This window comes from Ischnura elegans, chromosome 1 (assembly GCF_921293095.1).
Source record: "Ischnura elegans chromosome 1, ioIscEleg1.1, whole genome shotgun sequence".
Taxonomy (NCBI): Eukaryota; Metazoa; Arthropoda; class Insecta; order Odonata; family Coenagrionidae; genus Ischnura; species Ischnura elegans.
In genome coordinates, this window is record NC_060246.1 from 143,227,207 (window position 1) to 143,252,875 (window position 25,669).

At 37.5% G+C, this 25,669-nt stretch overlaps 1 protein-coding gene across 3 annotated transcripts in view; it reads right to left on the reverse strand.

Annotated features, from left to right (window-relative positions):
- Window positions 1-688: 688 nt before the first annotated feature.
- The window catches only part of LOC124171414, a 113,731-nt gene continuing 88,750 nt past the window's right edge, over window positions 689-25,669 (reverse strand). Inside the window, exons 3-26 of one of the 3 annotated variants that reach the window (XM_046550590.1) lie at window positions 24,716-24,877; window positions 23,453-23,737; window positions 21,712-21,880; window positions 21,026-21,139; window positions 20,318-20,580; window positions 19,248-19,359; window positions 18,855-18,974; window positions 18,569-18,708; window positions 17,649-17,883; window positions 17,478-17,555; window positions 16,407-16,514; window positions 16,065-16,245; window positions 15,831-15,869; window positions 15,098-15,243; window positions 13,663-13,799; window positions 12,724-12,883; window positions 11,082-11,390; window positions 10,405-10,591; window positions 10,172-10,302; window positions 9,449-9,571; window positions 7,712-7,901; window positions 5,180-5,523; window positions 4,336-4,641; window positions 689-4,149 (exon numbers count right to left, since the gene is read on the reverse strand). In XM_046550590.1, the coding sequence (XP_046406546.1) occupies window positions 2,791-4,149; window positions 4,336-4,641; window positions 5,180-5,523; window positions 7,712-7,901; window positions 9,449-9,571; window positions 10,172-10,302; window positions 10,405-10,591; window positions 11,082-11,390; window positions 12,724-12,883; window positions 13,663-13,799; window positions 15,098-15,243; window positions 15,831-15,869; window positions 16,065-16,245; window positions 16,407-16,514; window positions 17,478-17,555; window positions 17,649-17,883; window positions 18,569-18,708; window positions 18,855-18,974; window positions 19,248-19,359; window positions 20,318-20,580; window positions 21,026-21,139; window positions 21,712-21,880; window positions 23,453-23,737; window positions 24,716-24,877 (5,398 nt within the window). In that variant the 3' untranslated portion in view covers window positions 689-2,790. Of the gene's footprint in view, window positions 4,150-4,335; window positions 4,642-5,179; window positions 5,524-7,711; window positions 7,902-9,448; window positions 9,572-10,171; window positions 10,303-10,404; window positions 10,592-11,081; window positions 11,391-12,723; window positions 12,884-13,662; window positions 13,800-15,097; window positions 15,244-15,830; window positions 15,870-16,064; window positions 16,246-16,406; window positions 16,515-17,477; window positions 17,556-17,648; window positions 17,884-18,568; window positions 18,709-18,854; window positions 18,975-19,247; window positions 19,360-20,317; window positions 20,581-21,025; window positions 21,140-21,711; window positions 21,881-23,452; window positions 23,738-24,715; window positions 24,878-25,669 lie in introns of those variants that run through there. The other 2 variants (XM_046550598.1, XM_046550603.1) reach the window with 2 other exon arrangements.

The window sequence follows — 25,669 nt, forward strand, 5'->3', positions numbered from 1 at the left end:
ATCAAGTAAGTAATGAGGAAATGCTAAGAAGAGTGGGAGAAAAGAGAAGACTTCTAAAAACGTTAGGGAGAAGACGGTACAACTTATTTGGCCAAATTGTAAGGCATAATGGGCTGATGAAAACAATTGTAGAAGGAGAGGAGGAAGGAAAGAAGGGCAAGGGATGGATGAATTAAATAGAACAGGCTATTACAGATGCACAAGATAAGAAATATATCTCTGTGAAAAGGCTAGCAGATAGGAGAGCAGAATGGAGAACTGCGTCAAACCAATCTTATAGGATTGCTGACTGATGAAGATGATGGTAATTATTGTTATTTAATTAATGTATCACTCATGGGAACCCTCATTCTGAAAATTTAGGTAGTAGCCATTCTCAGCAACTCTGATGAGAATTTACATCATGGGAATTTTCTGGTATTCAAGTCTTATTTCCCCGTAGACAAGCTTATAGCTACCATATTGCATATTGGTACATTATAACCACTCAACAAAATTAAAAAATCAGCTTCACAGGCCAAGATACTAAAAATTTTACAATGAAATGAGGACACAGTGAGCAAAAGGTTAAATGAAGAAACATATATTTTCCTGTAGTCAAAAGGACACAGATTATGAGTATGTAAATATTTTCAGTAGCCACAGGGGTAGTAAAAAATGGAATCATGGTCTTAAATAAGAATGCCCGTTTACTTGAATTATTATATATTTCAACTTCAAAAGAGAACAATGGATGTATTAAATAATATCAAGACTGGCTCTTTTCTAGTGGTAACAGTAAAAGGGCAGGGATATGTTAATCATCATGTCATGATATGTACATAAATGCCAGCTTACATATTCTTTGAATGATTTCACACAAAATACAGTTTAACTAATGGGTTAAATGAACCAAATAAGATTTATTACAAGCAGACCAGAAATGCACTTCCATTTGAGTAATTAATGAAATAATAAGCAACAGGTTTCATGGCATCAGTCTCCAATAAAACACTTAGCACCATTCATAATTACACATCATTTTGGTAATACCTATTGTTTCCTAAATGACAAGATTTTACCAACTGGCTTCTGGCTAGTTAACGTAAATAGAATGTAAATAGGCAATATAAAATCCAAACCACTCTTCTAACAAAGACATATTTGGCACACATATTCTAAACATCTTTTCTAAATCTTCCAGGTTATGATATCTGTACAAGGGAAAACAAGGCCTAAAACTGTGATGTTATTAACAAATTTACAATAAAAATTTTCAACTTACATATACTTGTGACACATGACAGTAAACATAATTCCATAAGCAATAAAAATGATGAGATATAATTTACAAAAACAATGAGAAAATGTACATATGAGAGGTATAACTTGAGCAAATATGCTAATACATACTCGGTAAATTAAATCAATCTCTTTGTGCCTGACAATCATTATTTATCCATAAAATAAGAACAATAGCTAAAATTATCTATGCTTGACTACTCATCCTATTCTTATAATTGGATACAGTGAACTTCCCTTACAATTACATCACTTGGGCATAATTTTGTCGTAATGATGAAATAAAACTGTCGTTGCTAATCACAATGTCTACCTATCTATGCAAATAAAATAAATATATCTATGCCACAGAGGACAAAGATCACATAGTTCTAATCTATTCATATGTACAATTATTACTGCTGGTAGTCCATGCAATATCAAAGTGCAGTCAAATTAACGTATGAGTCCATGACATCAGCATTTCGATACTCTCTGACAAGTTTTAGCACCTCACACAGATATCAAGTATTTTGCTAGACATTCATTGGTCTCAATCGTATTTATACTCACGCAAAATACAAGTACAAGCCCTTTTAGTTCATGGTAGCTGCCATCATCTCAACTAATGAAGCCAAATCAACATTAACGTAAGTCATCTAAGACTGATGTTGTTATACAACTGCATGAAAAAATTAAAAATAGCAAAACTTGAATTGCATACAGAAAAGATATGTTTAAAATTTTATGCAAAATGCATCCTTGAAATTTTTCCTGAATCAGACAAATACAAACAAAAATATTTTTGGTGAGTAAATGATATTCTTCCAGATTAAAAAGTTTTCTATAAACATATTATTGTATTGGAAAATATATCATATACATATGCTCCACTCACAAAACACTTGTCTTCTTCATTTTATTTGCATTCTTTTCACAAGTACTGCGACAGTGAGCATACTGGCCTGCATATTAAGAAGATCAAGAATATCCCTCACAAAGTTTTGTATCTGTAGAAAATATTGACGGAGCTCAAGTATTGTCAGCAATATTTATCAGTAATCACATTATGATAGTTGAGCATGGACCTAATATATTTACCTAGAGAGAGCTGGTAATATGTATATTTACTCTACATGAATGACCTTAGTAAAGTCATACCCCAATTTATGAGTGCCTCTACATTAGACAATTGTCTGGGAAAGTCCATTAGTAACAGACTTCCAATAAAGGAAAGATATGCTTGAAATACATTAAAAGATATTCTTTTGAAATACACGTTTAAAAATCTATTAATGGCACCATCAAATCATATGCTCCTATGTCTTTCCAGTCATTACAAGGAAGAGACTGTCATTTGATTAAAATTTTAATTAACTGAATAAAAAATATATTAATATAAATACTTCTGGCCATTAATCATGCTACATTATATTTTTTGATGATGATGTTCCAGACTATCCTCAATAACCAGGCACAATTTAGGTATGATAAGTACATTTTCAAGGGTAATGAAGAGCATGCCCTTATTTACCTTGGAACAACTCTCAGACTCCTAAGCAGAGACGCAAGGGCTCCAGCCAAACTTTCAGCAGCACATTCTATTGCTGCTGTATCACCAGTTTCACTGGATCCCCCAACCCAACAAGCCACAACCCTTACAGCCTCACCAAATGCAACAGTCACATCTGCAATTTTTCTAGCCACTTGCCACCCTGGCCCTGACGAGGATGCCTCACATAATTGGGTGAGCCGATTCAGCAGGAGCAGGCACTGGTTGAGGTGCAGATCGAGAGACGAGAGCAACTCCACTGCATCTGCAAGCTGCTGTGGTTGTCCTGATGGTGCAAGGACTGTGGGAGGATGCAAACCAGTGGGCGATGAAACAGGGGATGCCACTCCAGGCCAAATGTGCTTCCCAAGCGGAGAATGAGCCTGCCCGCCCCCAATGGCAAACGTTGCGGCACGGATCAGCATCTTCGACTCGGTCACCAGCCGACGTGCCTCCAAAGCCATACGTCCCAGGCCACCACCTGCATCGACAGCATCAAAATCCGCTGAATGAGGACCCCCTCTAACGGCTCCAGGTGAGCAAGCTTCCAATCTGACTAGTAAACCACACAGCTCTGTCCAGGCTCCAGAAAGTACCTCACAATCTGGAATCCCAGAGTCTGGGCCCCCTCTTTTTGTCACAGGTTTGAGGAGAGGTGGTTGGTCTACCTCTGGCTCCCCAGCCTGAAGCTGCCTCAGGGAGGAGCAGGCTTGAAGCTTGTGCCTGTTCAATGCCACTTGCCTCAAGTCACTCATCTCCTCGGAACGAATGATTGGAGCTTTGGTCGGGGAATGAGAAGTGCCTGACTCCTCATTTTCCAAAGATGCCTCAATTTTTGACACAAGCTTCTGAACAATCTGAGATGAATTGGAAGGCAGCCTCTGCCTTGGTTCAAGGGGTACTGGCTCATGCTGGATGTGTGAAGTATAGCCATCTGCTTTTCTGATGCTGCTTGGGGTTAATACTTTGGAAAGGAGGGGAGAGCTGTTTGGAGTGAGGTTTTTTTTGGGAGATGAGGCCACTTCAGCCAGGTGGCTGTTCTCTCGGCTACTTTGATCTGCATGATATGGGCCCTTAACAGGAGATGAACCAGCAGTAATATCACATATAGCTTCAGCTGTTTTGTCCTGTGTTTTCAAATGTCCAACACAACTGCTACTTTTGAAAGTGTCATCACTCACAGGGTTATCACCAGCAAGTACTGTTTTTTCTTTGACAACACTAGATGAACTCTCAGAAACATAGGGAGACTGCCTGGGAGATGGAACAGGTTTCTTAGGGGATGACACACTATGTGTTTCCTCTTTTTTAGAGGCTTGAGGTCTCGAAGGCCGCTCCTGGTAACAAAAAAGTAAGTGATATTATTGCCCACTCTCTTTTTCACCCGCTAACAAGAGAAGACCAAAAATTATTATAATTTACAGCATGTGTAAAACTTTTACCTAAAAATAGATTGAACTAATGGCATTAAGGAGTATGTACCTATATCCACAAAAAATAATTCGTAAAGAAAGATGACCCACCTTATCTTCCCGAGAGCCAGAGGAGGTTCGGCTAAGGAGGGGAGATGACGGCAAGTCACTTGCTTGCTGACGCTTCTTCCTTTTCCCCTTGCCACAGCAGTAGAGGCTGGTCCCTTCTCCTCCCTCCTCCTCCTCTGTCCCCACGCCCTGGTCCTCCTCCTCATCTTCCCCATCCTCCTCTTCAGCCTTTGGCGCCACACCCCTCCCCTCGACTCCTCCATCCTCCCTCTTCGTCCCCTCCCCTTCGGCATTCCTCCTGCCTCCAGGATGACATAGCCGTGAGTCGCAATGGGATGGCCCCTCACTCTTAAGGCGGATGTGGGGAAACAGTCAAGGGTTACACACAAGACAATTCAAAAATTACATATAAAATAATGTAATTCAGGTGAATCTATTGTATCAGTCAAAGGTAAATTGTCCAAACTCCAATACAGCTAACCCAAGGCTGTACACAACCTCAGGGTAGCAAAACAGCAGACTAAATTTTTCATGATTACTATGATATGCAAATCCAATTTTTTTTAACTCTGAGGTTTTTACTGGCAAAGATGGGTTCATCACATGACTGTCTTAAAAGAACACTTGTTTCTTATTGGTGGACCACGAAGAATATGCTTACTGAAACTCTTGATATATTTCACAAGTTTCAATTGATAATGTCATAACTTTAATGACTAGTAAAGAAAATGGATGGGTATGAATTAATTGATGGTTCTGTTGACCAGTAATTTTCAGGCAGAAAAATCATACTTTAAATGTTAAATGGAGGACAACGGAAGTTTTCACAATGTCAGAGTAAGACCAGCTTTTCAAAAGTAGATACGTAATTCAGAGGTGTACTCACGTCTCGTCTTGTTCCTCCACCACCATTCGAGAATGATGGTGAAGATAGGGATGAGGTGGGGGTGGAAGAGGGCGACGCAAGGGAGGAGGCAGGGGGCGACGGAGGTGGTGGAGGAATGATGTAAGACAGGATCTCCTCTGGGGTGAGCTCTTCCACAGCACTGCCACCTCCACCCCCTAACCCATTGGCATCTCCTGAACCAGGGGGTGGAGGCATGGTGGACCTAGCAATGAACCACTCAAGATCCTCCTCTACTTTGTCATCCTCCATAGCTTCATACTCTTCCGAACCTGTGCCATTTACAGCTGCCCATGGAATGTCACTAATCCCATTGCCATAGATATCTGAAGGAAAAAAATACTTATTAAGAGAATGAATATCTGTTGATAGAAAATATGGACTATTTATGATTCGTAGTACTACATAAAATTTTTGAGAAGGTCTTTTACAACCGTCTGGTATCATACCTTGAGTCATTTAGTCTCTTGTCCCCTTCTCAGAATGGGTTCAGAAAATCTAAATCCACATCCACAGCCACCTATGAAGTGGTGACCCACATACTTTCAAATCTGGACAAAAGAATGGAGACTCTGGGTCTTTTCTTTGACTTTTCTAAAGCCTTTGATCTTGTCAATCACCAACTACTCCTACTAAAACTGGGTTTTTATGGTATACGAGGTACTCCTTATAAGTGGATTGAATCGTATCTGAGTGGACGTCACCAACATGTTGTATTATACAAAAATGGCACTCAGTTTATCTCTCCTGGTAAAGAAGTCCTACTAGGTGTGCCACAGGGCTCTGTCTTGGGTCCTGTTCTGTTTTTGCTGTATATAAATGATCTACCAGGTACTCTTAAATCTGTCACAGGTGTCAAACCTATACTCTATGCTGACGATACTAATGTTATTGTATCTGCCCCATCATTGAATAGCTTGTCCCTTACAGCAGTCACTGCCACTAAACTCCTATATGAATGGTGTCAAAATAATTTTCTTAAATTGAACCTTGAAAAGTCTGGCCTTATTCATTTTTGTAACAAAAATAAAGAATCCGAAGCAATACCAATTGTTGTAGAGGGGAAACAACTCCCACAAATTTCCAGTTCAAAGTTCCTCGGAGTTATCCTGCACAAAAATATGACATGGGTAGAGCACATCAGCAAATTGCGCAGCAAGCTCAGTTCAACATGCTTTCTCATAAGAAGCATCAGGAACACGGTAAATAATGATGTCTTATTGTCCATTTACTATAGTGAATTTTACTCGCACATTATTTTCAGTATCCTGTTTTGGGGTTCCTCTCCCCATTCTACTGAAATCTTTAAAATTCAGAAGCGAATTATAAGGCTGATGTGCAATGCCCCCTATGATTCACCTTGTCGTCCCTTGTTCAAGAAACTGGACATATTACCACTACCATGTGTGTATATTTTTCATTTACTTGCTTACACAAAAAGAAATCTATTTCATTACATTAAGAACCGTGATGTCCACCATCATTCCACGAGGCAAATTGACCATCTGCATGTTTCGTATGTGCGCACCAAGAATACCAGCGCTGGTCCAAATTGTATGGGCCTTCAACTATACAATAAATTGCCACCTGAACTTAAGGCACCATCAAGTGTCACTACTTTTAAGACCAACCTACTTAAATATTTGAAATTAAGAATGTATTATTCTGTAGATGAATTCTTAAACAAATTTTGATGTATCCTGCATCATTGTATATTTGTATTTATTGTATATATATTTTTATCTTGACGTGTCCTATATCCAGTGCACCCCTTGTACTTCTAGATCTCTGGACAAATAAACATTATTATTATTATTATTATTATTATTCTATGCTCAAAACATTCACAAAAAAATGAAAGTTGGTGTAAGTCAAAAGTAAAATTCCCTCTGACAGAGAGAATAATGACCTTTTCGAATTCTATTCCTCTCTCAAGTTAAAGTTAACAATTCCACTAATTTTTATTAATTAAATCACATAAAATTAGAAATAAAATGTAGTTGAATGAAAATTATGTTGTTCAATTACTGGTTCATTGTTCAACTATATGTTTAGTTGCTTGGCCAGTCTCCTCAATCCCTATCCAACTCTTTCTTTCATACCCTCCTCTTTTCTAATCTTCCATCTAAAAATAGTGAACATTATACATGATGGAGTGAATGAAAGATGATTATTAAGCATGATATTGAAACCAAGGTTAAAATATGAACTTACAAGCATAATACATAATTGTGAATGGCTCCCCATCTTTTTAATTACATCTTCAGGCTTTTCCCTCAATTACTAGGAATAATCAGAACTCTATCTTGACTTCAATGTGGAGGAAACTCAATATAAAGACGGAGGACAAGGGTCAATGAGTACACAGTGGTAATGAAATCCTGTAGGAAATAGGCTTTCATTTACTGTGGTCCAAGCAGCTGCTAGTTTAAGAACCAATGTAGAATATTAGAGGGAAAATTCCAAGCATTCAAGAGACAGAGAGAGAGCATATGAGGTGTGTGATTGACCAACCCTGATTGTCAGCAATAGGCCATTGCCCAATTCCATTAGATGTTGGCCAATGATTCCAGTATCCAGTTGAAATTCCATTGGACTGTCGCCTGAGAATTTCTCCTTCAAATGATGACCGATCAGCAAAGGGTGTGGGTGGTGAGCTGGGAGGCTGTGGGCCATTGCGATACTCAACCATGCCAAAGCCATCCTGAGAATGAAATGTAAGTCATAATATTGCAATAATTAATGGAATATTGGAGGTTAAAATTATTTACAAGCCTAGTAACATACAGTGGAACCTCGTTAAAGCGAGTACGGGCTATAGCGACACCCCCGCTATTACGAGAGATAGCCGATGCACCGTCAATTGACCCTATAATAAGCGTGTTAAAAACTTCGTTTTTACGAGACCCTTTCGGTGTTGGCTCTCGCCATAGCGAGGGTTTCACCGCCGGAAGACTTTCATCAAGACTCCTTAACCTCTGTATTTGCTAGCGATCTGTTAGAAATGAAGTTAATGGAGTGCTCAGTCTCAAATTTATGTGGTAAACTGTCGTTCGATAAATACAATGATTGACGAAACAATGCTTTGCATGATTTTTATTCAGTGCGGCGCTTATAAATTGTTTGAATAGTTAGTCGTTATTTGAGTAAGGAAATTTAGTGATGCAAAAAAACATCGCCTTTTGCCTGGATTTATGCTTACGTTTATCGGATAGATGTTCATCTGTCGCCGCACCACTCCTGTTCCTGTATATCTGTTTGCAAGAGGTATATTGGCTATTATTTGCTCCACCCCCGGTAAAGCGACAATTCGCTATAGCGAGTGTTTATTAGTGCACCGTGGGGTGTCGTTATATCGAGGTTGCACTGTACTTTGTGCTAACCTATTTTTAATCATCTTCTTTGGTGTACAATATATTTGTTATGTAACATCAAGATAACTTAAGACTTGAACATCAGAGGAGTACATACTTTTATGTTTCAAAAGGTGTCATCATAGAGAAAAAGAAACACAAATCTCGTCTTTATAAACATAGGTATTCAGCATATAGAAGTGTCTTCTCAGATTCACTCACCTCAAAATAGGTATTTTTTTAAGCAAAAACTTCAAGCACATTTAAACCATCTATAAGCAAGTACTTATAGAAACCAGAGACAAAGCGATCTCATGAAAAATTACACAGAGGTAAGATCTTTACTATGAGCTTCAGCAGTAGCATTACATAATGGCTTTTACTTTGTTAAAAAAGGAACTTCGTTACAATGAGATTCATAATAAGCGGGCTCCACTGTACTTGGAAACCACTCTACATAAGACAAAAATGAAATATTTAAAGTATTTCCCTTAATTCTTGCAAAACCTTACATGGACAAACATTTGCAATAAAGAGATCAGCTGCTAATGAAACCAGGGGCCAAAATCAGTACGTCTACTTCAGCTTGGATAAAATGAATGTAGGAATACATATTCCAAAGAGCATTGACCCTAATGAAAGATTGAAAAACCTCCAGCATTAATAGAATTAGAACCTGCAAATGATGAAATGAATGTATTAATAAACCAAGACAGATTGATAATGGATAAATCGATAGCCCCAATCATGACTCCAGTCCTGATTAAAAACTTGAAGATTTAGGAATTCAAGGTACAGTAAAATCAAAATAAGATAAAATATAGAGCTTTTCAATTACATAATATAATTATAAGCGCTGTGATCAATAAGCTTTAACTTTTCATTAAGATAAACTAACCTCATCTGGTGTAATAGGAGGTGGAATCATGGTCAAGTCAATGATGTCAGGGTCCAGATACAGAGTCCCTTCAGCAAAATCATAAGGCAGGCACTTATCCTCTTGCAGCCTCTTTAACAACTCCTGTAATTCAATTGAAATCAAACATCAAATGAATTCAAACAAAAATCAAGCGTCATTTTAAGCAACTTAATATTCAAGAAAACTGCTAAATTTACCAAGATAATTTGGCTCACAAGCACCTTCTAACTAGGTACTCGTAAATATAACAGAAGGTACTAATGGAAGGAACTGTTTCACCTCATAACCATGGTACACAGGCAGTAAGCTATAATCCTCAAGGTTTAAACATGGGGCATACCAAACTTAAACAAGTTCAATTTAAGGTGTAGTGAGTAAAAACAGGTCCTCTAAGGTTGTCCGTATCAGCTGTTTTTTTTTGCTATGGGATATGCTTCTTTAATATTATCTATTAAATGCCCAAATAAAAATATTGAGAATTTCATGGGTCTGTTGCAAAAAAAAACTTTTTTGAAACTTGTAGCAACTTCCCCCACAGCAAATTTGTAGCGGGTCATAAAAATAAAAGCATATAAGACATTCTGGGATAAATCAGATTATACTACTAGCTGTCACAAAATTTATCGAAAACTACAAAAATAAAAGTCCCCCAGGCCCATGACACTTAAAATATGTACATTCGTTACTGAAGTCTGAACTCACCTGCAACTCATGGTCTGTTGGCCTTGATCCTAGGGGCATCAGGGTATCGGGACTATGGAGCCCAAAGCTTGAATCACTCTGTTTAATGTGAGTGCCATTTGGAGTCATCCCTGTACTGTTTGCAGTCCCGGCTAAAAGAAAACAAATGAGTAGAAATATGTACTAGTACTTAAGTGAATTTACTTCCACACTTAGTGTTTTTCAAGAAAATTAATGAAAAACTAAAATATTACCATTTCCAGGTCTCCTTGATGGGCTATTGGTGGGTGTGCTCATGGAATCTGTATCACTTTCTGAGGTACCATACATGTTAGTGTTGATCTCTTGAGAATTTCCATCTTTACCTTGTCCTCCACCACCAGTCAATTCCATGCTTCTTACAGCCTCACTCAGCTCATCTGCATTGATCTGTTTTTGCCCCTGTGGCAAAATAGGTTTCATATCACATCAATCAACCACCCTAACTAATGCACAATGAAATCATGCAGTACATTATTCATATTTATAAACCCCACATGTATTTGGATATTTGCATTATTCTAAATAAAAAAAATGATTTGTACTCTCAAAACAGATTTAAGAAAAGCACCCATTAGTTATTTAAGTTGTATTTACGTACCTACACAGGATTATTGCACTCGGATTGATTGAATAAAAAATTACTAAATAAAGGAATACCACTTACTAAGAAGGATGCCTCTACTTATACATCAGAAATTCATGGGGTTTGAAAATGATATGTAATGATGAAATATTACAGAGACATAATTGGAGATAGCAAAAGTTATAATTGTGGGCAAAGCTCAAGGCTTGAGGAGCATATTCAACTTAAAAGCCATCCAAAAAAGGCAAACAAAAGTTTACTCCCTAAAGGCAAGCGAATATTGATGACGTAAAAAAATTTTCTAACCTGGGTTAGAAGTAGCAGAGAATCACTGTGCTTCAACTGGCCCATTTCTGACTTGTTATGGTTCCAACCTGGTTTGTTACTTTGGCCCCCATTTTCTGATGAGGATGATACCAGAGAGCTCTCAGAGTCGCTTTCACCCTCTTCCCAGGGGCCAGGGGGGACTGGCTGAGGGACTGGCACACAGCATGGACCCTGACAAGGAGCCTCCATACAACAGTCACCATCACAACAACCCTCGCCTTGCTCAGCCAAGAGGTACCTCTCAGAGTTCTCAACCAATGCTTGCATTTCAGCAACCCGCCTAATAACCTGAGATGAAATAAAAATTTTAAGTGTGCAAAACTGAAAGAAAGAGGTAATAAATGAAATTATTCCACTGTATGCAATGAAAATATTGCCAGACTGAGCTCAGGAGCGATCAGTAAAAGGTCTGATAACCTTAAAAAACAAACAGCCATAAGACTCCTTTTTTTCAGAACAGCTTGAAGTAGTCATTTTTAATAATCAGGCCCACTCAAGCTAATAGATTCTTCAGCAGTTCCCATAGTAGAAACAGGGAGATAGGAGTGCAGGTGGTCTGGAATCACTGAAGGCCCTTGACCAGACACAAATTTATGACTCTTGACTTTGTCATTAAACGTAGTTGAGGAGGCTTAGAGTAGCAAGGGATCATCTACGGATGCTCACCTCAGCATCCCTGTACTGTACTGTTATAGTTAGAGATTGTACTTATATTCTTAAACCAGAGCAACCTCATGATTAAAAAACTAAACTATTACGCTAAAACTGAATAATTTTCAGCTAAATGAACACATTCCATAAAACAAGTACAAATTATATATAATTCCAATAGATGATTAGCCTGAATAGAAAGTAATATGCATGTGTAGTTAGGAGACACTATAATAAGCATAATTAACACCCTGACTCTGTGGATGCCTTACAGAAAACTTATATTAATTGGATTCATCCTGAAAATTTTTTATTTCAAAGAAGGAGTTTGGCAGAAATCCTTCCAGATGTATCATACTTATTGTCAGAAGTGGTGTTTTGGTCTAGTTATACTAATAATAATAGTTTTTTTAAACATCAACTACTATTATTCTTGGTTCTATTCACATTTGAAAAATATTTTTTCATTACTCATAGAGAGAGTAGCATCTTCTCCACTGATGGTGGATGTTGTTATAGCACTTTCTACAGTTTTAGTGACCAGCTACCGAGATAGAGTATTCTTTGTGATTGCATTAGTTTCACTCTTCAAAGCTAAAATAATGAGGGGGATCGGGTTGGCGTGGTTGCTAGAGTGTTGGCTTCCCACCCGGTGGGCCCGGGTTCAAATCCCGGCAGCGGCAGAGAATTTTCAGAGACTGCCCGATCCCTGCTTGAGTGTTGAGGACATTTCAAGCGCAACACTCCATCTGTCGGAAGGGATGTTAAGCCGTGGTCCCCTTGTCGCCTTTCGTTAAGAGCAGGCTAATGCCGACACCATAGGTTTCTCTCCATCCTTCCTTACCAACCCCTTCCCTCATGGCGCAAATGACCTCAGCTGTCGGTCGCCACCTCCAAATACCATACCATACCTAAAATAATGAATCACCCCCACATACTATGTACCATTTTTTAATATTTTTAAACTTACTTCTTTGTTCCTAGCCTCGAGTAAGGCAGTGTCCCTCTCCAAGAGCTCCACAGCCCTTCTAGTCCTCGCTTCTCCATCACACACATTACGGTTAGCGTCCCTATGATGACTTCCTTCCTTGGAGTCAATGCTCCCATTCCTCTCTTTTTCATGCCCAGACCTTTATATAGAGATAAACATGACATTAATTGCATAAGAATAATTAAGAGTAAATAAACATAAACAATGAAATCAAGTAATTATAAAACTAGCAACATACATACATTGAGGCAATGGATAAGGCTTAGAACAGTAAAGCTCATCGACTATGACTTCAATAAAAGCCAGACCGACACAAAATTCCAAAGAGGGGGTGCAAAGCAAACAAAAGCACATAACACTCCCATTTTCCCCTCAATTCTGGTTAATTTTTGACAGCTTTTACAATCAAAATGAAGGCAAAAAATTCTCAATTTACCTAAACCCACAAAACAACTTATTTCCAACTCAGTATGCTAGACTTTGCAGCCAATTAAGGTGATAAATCAAGACTAGGCAACTACTAAATTAATGGGGATGCAAGTGATGGGTACAGGGGAGGAGTGGGAGGGTAAATAGGAGGGATAGAAGTTGAAGGGCATTGAGAGGCCAAATGCTAGCAGAGGACATGAAAGTAAATGGGAAATCCAGGGAGTAGAGGATAGGGGTTTGTAATTAGCCGGAGGCTATGAAAATAGGCAGCTGTGGGACAACCCAAAAGTGGGGTCCCTCGTTGGAAAAGGAATTCCCACTTCAGGGCTCAAGACAACACACCAAGTTTCTGTGCGCATTCCATTCCCTCATTCCCCTTCTTGCTGGTAAAAATTTGCCGATCCATATTAATATGTCCATGAGTTACGCCTAAATCTCAAATTGCATAACATACTCTCATAAAACAGAATATATGAATATTCCACTCACATGTTGTTCATATTGTTGTCCAGGTGCAGATTAATGGCACTACCATTTGACTTAGAAGGATCAGGATACAATGGCAATGCAGTCCCGTTGATTGAAGAATATATGTCACTTCCTGGAATGTGCCCATTTGGCTTGCCCTGAAAAATATTTGAAAAGACGTATAAAATAACAAGCAATGAATCTACTGTGTGACAAAGAAATTACATTAATGAGTCCACAGACGTATAAAGCAATTTATTGATGCTTGACTTTAAATAACAGACACAATTATGTCACCAACACAGTGCACACCAGACTATGGATGACTGAGTCTAGATACATTGACTGAAGTGCTGCAGAATTAGATTCACAATCAGTATCAAAGCAGCCTTTACTTGGCAACATTAGCTCTTCAAGTAAGCTCCTCACCTTAAATTTACAAGCTCTAATAATAATTATGTCATTTCGTCGCTGTAACCACATTAGCTTTTCCCTGCAACAATTATTATGAGATAAATACAGCAAAATCTGGTTAAAACGTAGGTCTAGGAGATGGAGGTTATATCCATGTAATCAGCAACATACACTATTACAGAAACTATCTCAAAATGGGTGAGATTGCGCAATCGTATTGTTGACACTTGCTCAAAGCTCTCGTTTAATAAAGGTTAAAGATTCAATGTTTTAGACTTAATGCATATCTTCATCCACCCTTAATCATCAAATTCCCTTAAAAATCCAGAGTAATAAATAAAATATCGAAAAGACTAGATACCCCAGAAACACCATTTTCATGGTAACTGCAAAGTGTATCCAAAAAAATGTTTGCGTGCCATATCTCACAATCAGTAACTAAGGAGTTGTGACTCCATTGTTATGAAAAAAAATGCTTAAAATTCTCTTACCTACCACCTCCTGATGTATTGTAGATTCCTCCTGAAACACCCTGTATGCTAGAGGGATGTCAGAATTTTGATGATGGAAATCATGTTAAAGAGTTGTGAAAGTTACATAAGGCCCAAGTTAACACTTGAATATCTTGTTTTAACTTATTGGTTGTGTGATATTGCTATGTTCATGCATTCAAATTTTGTGTATTCACTATTAGTAGGCCCTACGTTGAGCCCAAGGCTTGCTTATAAGCTTAGAACTTAGAGACTCCTGAATATTTAATGGGATCATGAAACTGTCAAAATAATGTTAGGGAATTGATATTCCTTCACTATGGCACATAATAACACAGCTTCCAGAAAATTATATCGACTACAATGGAGATCTCAGACCATCTCCAGAGAAGGTTGAGACTTGGATTTTTGAGCATATTACATATTCTGGAAATCGAGCAGAAGTCAAGCAGTACTTTTGTGCTGCTTGAATCTCAAAAATTAACGACTCTCACAGCCACACCATTAGGTATGGAAAACTGAGGTAGATAAAGAATGCAATTAATACTCACAAGACCAATGTCAATAGCATTTGGCCCAGCCAAAGGTTGATATGGAGGCAAAGCAGCAAAATTAACCATGTGAGTGGTTGAAGCAGCACCAGAGACATAACTCCAGCTAGATGGTCGAACATGATGCTGAGTATGATATGGAGGAGCTAGAAAACATGAAAATGGTATGAAAAGCATTTCCTATAACAAAATAAAATAGAATAGAAAAAATTCAAGAACAGCTTGAAATGATTAGAAAGCCATACATAGCCCAAAAGGATGAAAAATTAAAAAAAAAATACACTCCAAACTTGGCATATTACAACAGTTGAAAATGGGAAGCAAATTTAATCAAAAATCACCAATTGAATAATATATATTTAAGTAAGTCAACAAATCAGACTGAAAAGGTTAGCCAATCTAAAAGTTAAAATATTAAATTTTCAGGGCCGGTTTTATACTGTCTGGTTGGCACAAACTGGGACATAAGCATAAACTGTAACCACAACATGAAAATATTTTAGTATTAAAGCAAAGAAAAATGTGTACAGAACAAAGTTTAGTTTAACTTTTGATCTTAAAAGGAAGACAAGCTGTCACAATCCGTCATAATTTAACTAGACATTACAAAACCGGCACTAAATAGAGAAAGAGAATGAATAGAAGCATAAAGCCAAAATTTCAAAGTTCTACTCTACCACGCAGACTTTAATAAATGGCGTTTGTATTTAGCATCCTTTTTCAAGGGTCTCACCAGTGAAACGATTTTGAGGGGCCAAGTCCAGATGCAGACCTATACATACACGAACAACATATTTGGTAAATTACATTTCTGTGAATTGCCACAGCAGCAGCAAGAATATGACACTCATCAGCATATTCAATAGCCACAGGGGATCACAAAATTACTGGTTGCCAATAGCTGCTTCACAAATTGAAAAGGTCATTTAAGCTGAAGCTCAGTTTTTTTCAGATAGGCACAACTTACCCAAGTCCTCTCTCAGCCATGCCTGATTAGCACGTTCTTTGGCGGAATTTGTCGTATTATTCGAGAGCCGTAGGAGGTTTATAGAGAGGGGCAATTCTTGACCAGTCAGAGATTTGAAATAGCCTTGCAAAACCAAAACAAGTTCCTCTGCATCCCTCTCCTCTAAGCTTAGCACCAGCTCCTGGAGATGAAAATACAGCCAATGTTAAATGAAGACTGACAGTACAAGGACTTTTCCAATAAAAAATGTGCAAAGAAAATTTCTAAATCCTGAAATACTACAAACTTTATCATGAAAAAGCCTAAAATTCAAAATGAAAAGAATGAGTTATGGCGAATTACCTTCTGATCAGCAGAACCTGGTAAAGTAATGGCCACCCGACGAGATATTTCATCTTCCCTGGATACTGTTACATGACCCATTTGCTCCAATGGTGCCAATGGAACTGGCTGTGAGGGAATAGAAAAAGCCATCACAATTACCATACCATGACAGTTCCTAACTTAGGAATAACCAAGAGGTCTCCTAAAATATTTTAAAATAATTATGTGCATACAATTAATTATATGCACATGTAAAATTTTACAAAGACTTTGGAAATGTAGCTGGAGTACTTTGTATGAGTGTGCTTAGCAGGGGCGCAGCCAAAAATTAAGGCTAGGGGGGGTTTTAGGCACAATTAATACTTAGGGGTGTTGGGGTATTGCATACCCGCCAGGGTAAGTGGGAGTTGCGGGGGGGCCCTCCTCCAGAAATTTTTTAAGATTAATGGTTCAAAATGGCAAGTTTTATGGCTTTCTGAGGGATATTTGATTAATCCTAAGACTTCGATGTAAGTAATACTAATCCATTAAGTAAAATGGATTAAATTTAAAAATTTCTCTGAGCTGTGGTGGGGGGGGTTAAAACCCCCCCCCCTCGCTGCGCCACTGGTGCTTAGTGCCTGACTGACCTTAGTGCTAGAAAAATTCTTAGAGATCAAAGTGGTCTATCAACAATGGTATAGATATCTTCAATTTGAAAGTGTAAATAATGGACAAAAATAGTCATGCAAAATAAAATATTACTATTATCTGAGATGAAGGTGTGAGTCACTAAAATAGCATTATATACCATATTTCTCTGAACATAGTCCCCCTTTTTTTCAAAAGTGCCCATGGTAAAGTAAAGGGGGGACTATATTCAAACATATTTTTTCCCAAAGCTGTAGCCTCAAAATTGGGGGGGGGGGGAAGCCTAATCACACCTTTTAAGATCACCTTTCATTTATGATTGCATACCAGTAGTTAAGCTAAGAGCTTCAAAGAAAACAGATGAAACTGAAAGCTTACTACATGTGTCTAATCACAAGTAATTCACTGATAATTTAAATTTTTACAAAAATTAATTCCAAACAAAATAAAAGAACTCACCACACTATTACGGACACCAACAATCTGGCTGATGCCAAATTTCGGACTGACAAGAACAACAGTTTCCATGTTGGAATCCTTTGGAAAAAAATTAAAGGAATAAGTTTCAATTTTATATGAACCTTCATGGTATGTAGAAGAGGAATTTCAAACATCAAATGAAGTGCATACCTGCAAATTCGTAGGGAAACATTTTGCTCCATATGAAGGTAATTCTGCAATGGTGGAGAGATAAAGCAACTTGGCTTGCAACGGAGTGGTCACAGTTTGACTAAGAGGGGCTCTAGTTCCATTCCCTGTCTGTCCTCCACCCTTCAAAAAATGGCCTATGAGTTTCCTTAGCTCTTTACGCTTCATTGTCTCAACCAAAGACACAGGAACAAATCTTTCTAGGCCAAACTCTCGCCTAAAGGTAATGAAAGTATGACATTAATTACAAATCATCCAAGGAAATACACTAGCTCTGAGAGCAAAAATATGCATACTGAAGCGTGAAAAACATTTTACCCCACGAAAAGAAGTTCACAAGTGCTGGTTATAGGGCATATAATTTTACAATAAATGTAATAAGAATGCAAACTGTCTTCGTTAACATTTAAAACCAAACAACTGATACTTAGGGGCAAAAGAATAGATGCAACAACACGAGGCAAACCTATATTCCCTCCAGGTAAATGAAGAAAAGATGTGGTGAAATGACAACTACATGAAAGTTGAAAGATTCAAATTTCTCGAGGAAAACTAAAATCATACAACATTTATGGTAAGATAATATGAATAGTTGATCTCACACCAAACGATGTGCTCTACCCACTTGGCCATCCTGTTAGCCAATAACAGAGGTGTTAGTGGACACTAATTCCCTAATTGTATTTCACTGAATATCCAATTCCGGTCTCATGAATTTTTTAACTGAAGAATATTTCTACGGATTTAATACATAAATGAATATATACACAGATTTAAATCTTTTTGAAAAGGGGGCAAAGTAACACGCGAAAAAGAATATAATAATAGAGAACAACTATGCACAGATGAAGCTACCTTGATGATCTTAGGATAACCCTTGAGCTTTAAATTAATTCACTTACTCTATTGTTTTCAGGGACACCTTTGGGGTGGCCAAGTTGTGAGAAAGAGCATGCTGGTGAATATGAAGAGCAGCAAGATGAAGAGCAACTTCATACTTCAATTCTGGGGCAAATCGCTCTTGGACCACATCATTGCAACACTGAAATTAAAAAAAGTGGAATTCTCCATCACTCAAGAACAGAACTCATGAATGCTAAAATATAATTCTCTGCAATCAAAATACATATTTGGGACAGAAAAATAATAATTCCTTCAGGAATAATAAAGAACTTCCTTGAGACTCACCTGCATGTAGAGGTAATCAAATGCAAGAGGATCACTTTGAGCAAGTACCGATGCATCCCGTGGAACAAAAGCAACTCTGAAGAGGCAACGAAGATTGTGAGAACCAGGACGAGCAGCTATCTATAATTAAATTTGAAAAAAATTGAATTACATACTAATCATTTATCAATCATTAGTTGTCATTTGATCCACATTTTATTGGATTTTTGTAACTAAAGACTTCCTTTACAGCAAATGGAGATTCATAAAATACAATATAGTACAGTTCCCACAAAATTTAGAAAAATTGACAGTTAATTAAATACAAATAGAGCAACAGTAATAGATGTTCTATTGGCATTCACAATATGGTACATATGTGACATTTTTGAGGACAATTGAAGCACCAATTACCCTGGCAATAGATTCTTCAGGATGTAGAAGTGTAAGTTTATTTCTTCTCAGTCCTTTCACATGCTCCACAACAAGTGAAAACATATGTTCTGACCCAGTTGGAGGAGGCCCTCTGAAAAACATTTAGAGAATCATTTAGTTTGACAGACATCTTGGCTACCTGATTGAACAATTGATACATGTACACCAAACATAGCATATGTATGTTCATTTTTAAATCCCGTGATTAACATTATTGGAAAATACAAACAATGCATGAGTTACTGAAAGGTAAAATTCCAAATTTTACTGCATCATAATACTTTTTGAACTGAAAAGGAAACCAAAATTTTTTTACAACAACATATGACACTTATGAGAGAGTAGTGAAAATGCTATGAATTCAACTCAAATATACCATAATCACGAATACCTGATCCAATTCATTAGTGAACAAAAATATTTTGAAACTATGAAGAGAAATATGTTTTTGAATAAATGCAAGATAAATTTTCAAATTACAGCATTGGGCATTTGCTTTTAAATGAGTAAGGTCAGCTATAGCAATGACACAGCCAAGAGAATTTTCATTCCACAATAAAACTCTTAAACTACTGCTTACACTGCTTAAATTTGTATACTTTAACTCAGCATACTTGTATAAATTTTGACCTGATCTGAAAATGAATACTTAATTTCAGTCAGTTTAGATTTGATTTAAAATTACTTTGTTTTGCATTGATTACAATATTTTTGCAAGTTTCCTTTTTTATTATTAGCAACATTCGATATTTTTTTAGTGATACCATCTACTAAAGGAAAAAAAAGAAAGTCAGCAACCCTGTTCCTTAAATACATATGTATTTCCATTAATTTCCCCTGACCTCCTACCGAAAACTGAATTCAAATAGTCTATCCCTTATATACTCCAATTTGGTAGTATCATTTTGGTAGATTTCATGAAAATAATATATTTTGTGAAAATGGAAGCCAGTTTGGGTTCACCAGATGTATTATAGAAAAAAATACAATGTTGCTGCTACAAAGGTTTGAAAGAGTTAAGGAACCCTGGATAATGTGCGTGTACTCACGGGACAAGGCCAAGTTTTTGTACAAGAGAGGCTGCCACATCTGCCACTCTGGTGCAGGCATCATACTTGAAAGACTTGGTTTGTCCATTTTCCAGAAAGACTTTGAGCACATTTGGTAAGAATGGGACTGCCAGCTGAGGCATGACCTCTCTAGCGCCATTTCTCGGTCCAGCACTGGGTCCTTGGCTAGGAGGGGCTGGCACACCTGGCACCCTCTGACCACCTCCCCAAACACCAGTATCTCCCATGGAGAAGGCCGATGGCTGCAAATAAAACAGAATAATTATACGAAACTGAATAAATACTCTCAGTATCAAAAATGCATTCATGTAGTGTGATGGACAACTGTACTTTAGTGGCATGAAAATGCTGGCCTTATTACTCAAGTTAGCAATGGATATTTCTCGCATTGTAATGAGGCATTGGTTTCTTTAGCTTTTAGCACAACTTTTCAACATTCTGCTGAAGTGATGAGCAAAAATAATGACCATGTAAGGCACACAATAAAAATTTAAATTCATAATACATATGTACATTGAATTGATCAAAAATTGAGGTGACCAAAAATTTAACAACATGGAAAAATAGACTTTTTAAATCAGCAAACCGAAGAAAAAATGTACATATATCCTGCAGGATTTTTGAAAAGGCAAGAGTATTTCTCATTTCACATTGTGCTATCATGTGATAGCACAATGTTACACATACCGGAAAAAGAGGAGCTCCATTGACTACAACTCCTTCAGCAAACCTCACCCTAGGAGGGTGTGAGCGGAGGCGAGCCTTCTTGGCTGCACTTAGTAATGCTGACTTCCTTGTGGACTGGAGTAAAATAAAAACAAAATAATTCACCCAAAATTGATTTAATATAAGTTCAAAAATAAACATTAACACGAAAATACCACACAGCAATGAAAAATGGAATGGACTCAGACGTCAAAATCAATTATATACTACCATTCACAATTCGGATTCATCACCAATCAATAATGCACTGCATAGAAGTCAGAAAATGCTATTTTCCAAAAGGCTTATTGGTATTTGATAGATTTTTTCTTGACAAATAATCCTTAACAATCTTGTAAGCAACAATATCAAATTACAGGAAAATGATGGCTTAAAGAAGCAAATAAGTAGACTAATTATCCTGCCAAGATAAAATAAACATTCTTATATAAATGAAACTTAAGGAATTATACAGAAAATAATCATTTGTAAACACTGAATACATACATTTTACCAAATGACTCATAAAATTTTACACTCAATCAATTTATATCTGAATCATGAAACCAAAATTCAAAACCAAAGTAAAAAAATCAAATACTTCTACATAACTCCACAAATTGAAAAAAATTCAAATATTTATCTCCACCTAGTCAAAAGATGCTTACATTGTCGAGAGGAGGTTGACACACACACAGTGTCACCGTATGACGACTGGAGCGAACCAACTGGATGACATATTCCCGTGGAGCCTCCCGGACTTCTTGTCCTCCAATACTGAGTATTTGGTCCCCAGGTTGCAATTTTCCGTCACTGGGCCCACCTTCAGTGACAAATCTAATGAAATAGAAAGGGATATTAGATTAAACATGAATGACATACTGAAATTATCAGTTAATATATAATAAATTAGGAACATATAATGTGAAATAAAAATAGAATTTGAGAAAAGTGATATCATGAGTCGTAAGAATAATAACTTTGCTATTTCCACATGGTAATTTATTGAGACCGACCATGGTTTCATTACAGCGTAACATTATCATGGTACCTTGTTATTATTAAGGTGTTATCAAGGTGATATCAAGGTGATCACCTTGATAATGTTATGCTGTAACGTAACCATGGTCGGTCTCAATAAACTACCATGTGGAAATAGCAAAGTTATTATTCCTTCTATTTCTACGATTATGGATTTCCACCAAGTTACACCCGCTACTTTTAATGATATCCTGACGTTCAAGCTTCTGTATAAGGGGGCCAAAGAGAATCAAGGAGAAATCTCTCCTGAAACTTTTGGGGGTACAATCTTACTTGAGCCTTCCCCAAATGACAGCCCTCCAAAGTGTATCTCCCTCTTATTGAACCCCCAGGAAAAATTCTGGTAATGGCAATGGCCATATCCTTGAAGACAAAGATTACTAAATAGTGATATGTTACAAGTGAAGGTGTCATTGACAGACAGTGCAAAGACTACATAAGTGGGTTGGAAATAATATGCTTAAGGAGACCGACAGCAATAAAATATTGATGAAGAGCAGATGTGAGGTAACATAACAAGACAACATCATTTATAAGAGAGATAAAACAGGTAAACAAGGTAGAGAGAGAACGAGTACTTCACTGTCTGCTGAAGTTGGCAAGGAGTTAAGATAGAGCATGCATAGGAACTCAAATAGAGGGTGCAATATCAGGGTGTCTAAAGAATGCATAGCCGGTAATATATGTTGCCCTGCCTTGCGCATTGCGGGTGGTATAATTTCAGGATATGCAGCAGCATGACTAATTGGGAGCTTTTCAATTGCTTCACAACAGGAAAATTCGACCACTTGTTTTTTTTTTTTTGCCAAAATACCTTTGGATTTTCCATATTGAAGGAAATTCCATTGTTTCTCTAGGAACTCCAAATCATCAGAAAAAATAAGCCCTGTTTCATGATAGTTAGAAAATTTTTGTGCTTAATTACCACGACAGTTTTTGGGTGGCCCCTACGTTTACCAACTGATGCTGGTCGCTTTATCAAGGGAGTCTGGTGAGGAAGGAAATTTTATTCATATTTATAGGGTATCTGTGTAAGGGTATGGGGGCATAGGTACCAATACATACATAGCCATCCCCAATCCCCTGACACAGACACCCAATAAATATGAATAAAAATTTCCTGCCATACCACATTCCCTCAATAAAGCGACCAGTACTCTTACCCCCCCAGACCCTTAAAAATATGCAAGATTTTTAATGCGGTCCCATTATCATTGCGTTTGCTTTGTATTACAAGGTATCCTTGTGCCCCCAGAACAAAATCCTGGATACAGCCTTGCTTGTGTCCCCCCAGAAAGAAATCCTGGATCCGCCCCTGACGAGCACCCGTGAAAGCTTAAACGAAGAAGCCCTGTTTTGTTCACTCACCTCACTATCACCGGCTTTTCGCTGCCGGCCACGAAGCCGAATCCAAGCTCCGGGTGCCTGGTGAGGGTGACCACTCTGGGGGATGGGGCAGCCTCATCATCTTCGTCGTCCTCGAGCACCTCCTCCGTGTCCTCCTCGCCCCCATCCTTTTCGCCCTCGCCCCCACCGCCCCTCAGCCTGCCACCCTTACCATCACCCACCACGCTCCCATCCTCCACTTTGGTCCTCTTGATCCTCCCCCTCAACCGCCTCGGATCTTCGTAAGTTGTCGTTTTATTCACGTGGCTGCAATTTTAAAGAATAAAACCAATTGTTGCGCATTTAGTCACAGAAATCATGAGGCAATATTAATTATCAGGAAACATTAGTTGCTGATGTCGGGTAAAAATAAAGGTAGTAACGACTGACTTGAATTAAAAGATAATAATAGTTGAAGACCATGGTCTCGGAGTAATTTTTCAGTGCTTACGCACGCTTAAAAAAAAAACCATCAATCAATATGTCGTAAGACTAATGCAGGAGCTAATACATCCTCATACCCGTAGTTTTCCACCGATGAACAGAAAAAGTATCGAAGACTTGGGTTGAAAAATAAATAGGTCGGAAATGACGTATGTAGTGCAAAGATTAAATCAGTGGCAACTCGGCTTGCAGAGACTAGTATACCTACCGAGTAATAGAGCTTTTTTTGTCAGATGCAACCCAGTTTTAGCATATAGGGGTCAGCCTTACTTTACGCGCGATTTTTTAAGAAACGTACGACAAACGTATTTACATTTTTTAAACATAGTTTTAAGTAATAAAAATTCAGATTTTCGTGACTTGAGGTCTATTTGGTAACTTTCAGGGACACAGATAGCAATTGTTTTTGTTGAAGTACGAAAGAAAATGCTTTAATAGTTACCCCTGATGCACGGAAAGAATCTCATAGTCTTCCGTCCGTCTTCCGGTTTTCCGTGTGGTATTTTAATGAAAATTATGACGGAACATTGAAAATAACATCGCACAGAGTGACAAATTTAAGGTACGAAGGCTCAAATGCAATAAAGCGAGTCGGCGAAAAAGCCCCAGGTCCAATTTTTTCCAAGACATAATGGAAAAATTGACTGCTTTTCCTCAGAAGGAACATTTAAGAGTATCCGATAACATGGTCGATAAAATTCCAATTTGAATTCCTTAAATAATCCATGTTTACTAATAGCGCATGACTGAGAGTAACAGAATCTAAATTAAGATGGTGATTTAATTAACTGCAAAACTTACTTAATAAAGTAGGATTTCCCTTGATGGTCAATTGCTTCCTCCCAGCCGAAAGGCAACGGGGCTTGTCGACCTGAGCCTTTACAAGTACCCCCACTGCCACCTCTTCTTTTCCATGGCCAGTTTTCAACGGGAGGGATCCACGAGGTGACCCTGGTCATGTGACTGCAAAGAAAAGAAATTGCTCGATAAGTTTTAAGGTACTTCAAATTCAAAGCACTATTATAACATACAGCATAGGAATAACTTTTAACTAAACTAATAATTAATAACTTTAAAAATTTAATTTAAAAAATCGTAGTCCGATAAGAATAAAAAAAACATAATTATTAATGGCTACCAGGGATATGAAAATAAATAAAAAAATAAGAACAACACAGGAATATCAATTCACTGGAACAAACTGATAGCTTGGCCAACATCACCCACAAACGCGGCATTAAGGAAAAAACCTTTGAAGATCAAGGGGTTCGAGACCTCATTCACGTAATTAAGATCGGCGACAAGAATTACGTTGAATTTAGCCATTTACTTAAAATGAGCCAATGATGAAAATTATCCATAAAAAATCAAATAAAATTACCAATGGAAATGAACAGGTATTCCGTCGTCTTAATGCTCTAAAATCGTAAACTCTCTTCACTAAGTACCCATTATTGGCCGCCGCTGTGGCCTGAGTGGTTTTAAATAAACATGGTAGTTAAAATTAGAATCGCAAGATATCGCACAAATTTCCTTCCGAACATTGCTCTTTATGCTTTTTCGCAGCACACAAAGCAAATTACTCCATGAAACCTTGATGCTCATAAAAATAATAATTTCCGTTAAACATAAAATTTAATTAAAATCGGCAAAATTGTAAAAATATTAATTAACACGTAATATGATAAAAACATATCTCCATTCAGTCAATGAAGATCAATTTTGTGGATAGAAATACTTTGAAACCAACTAATA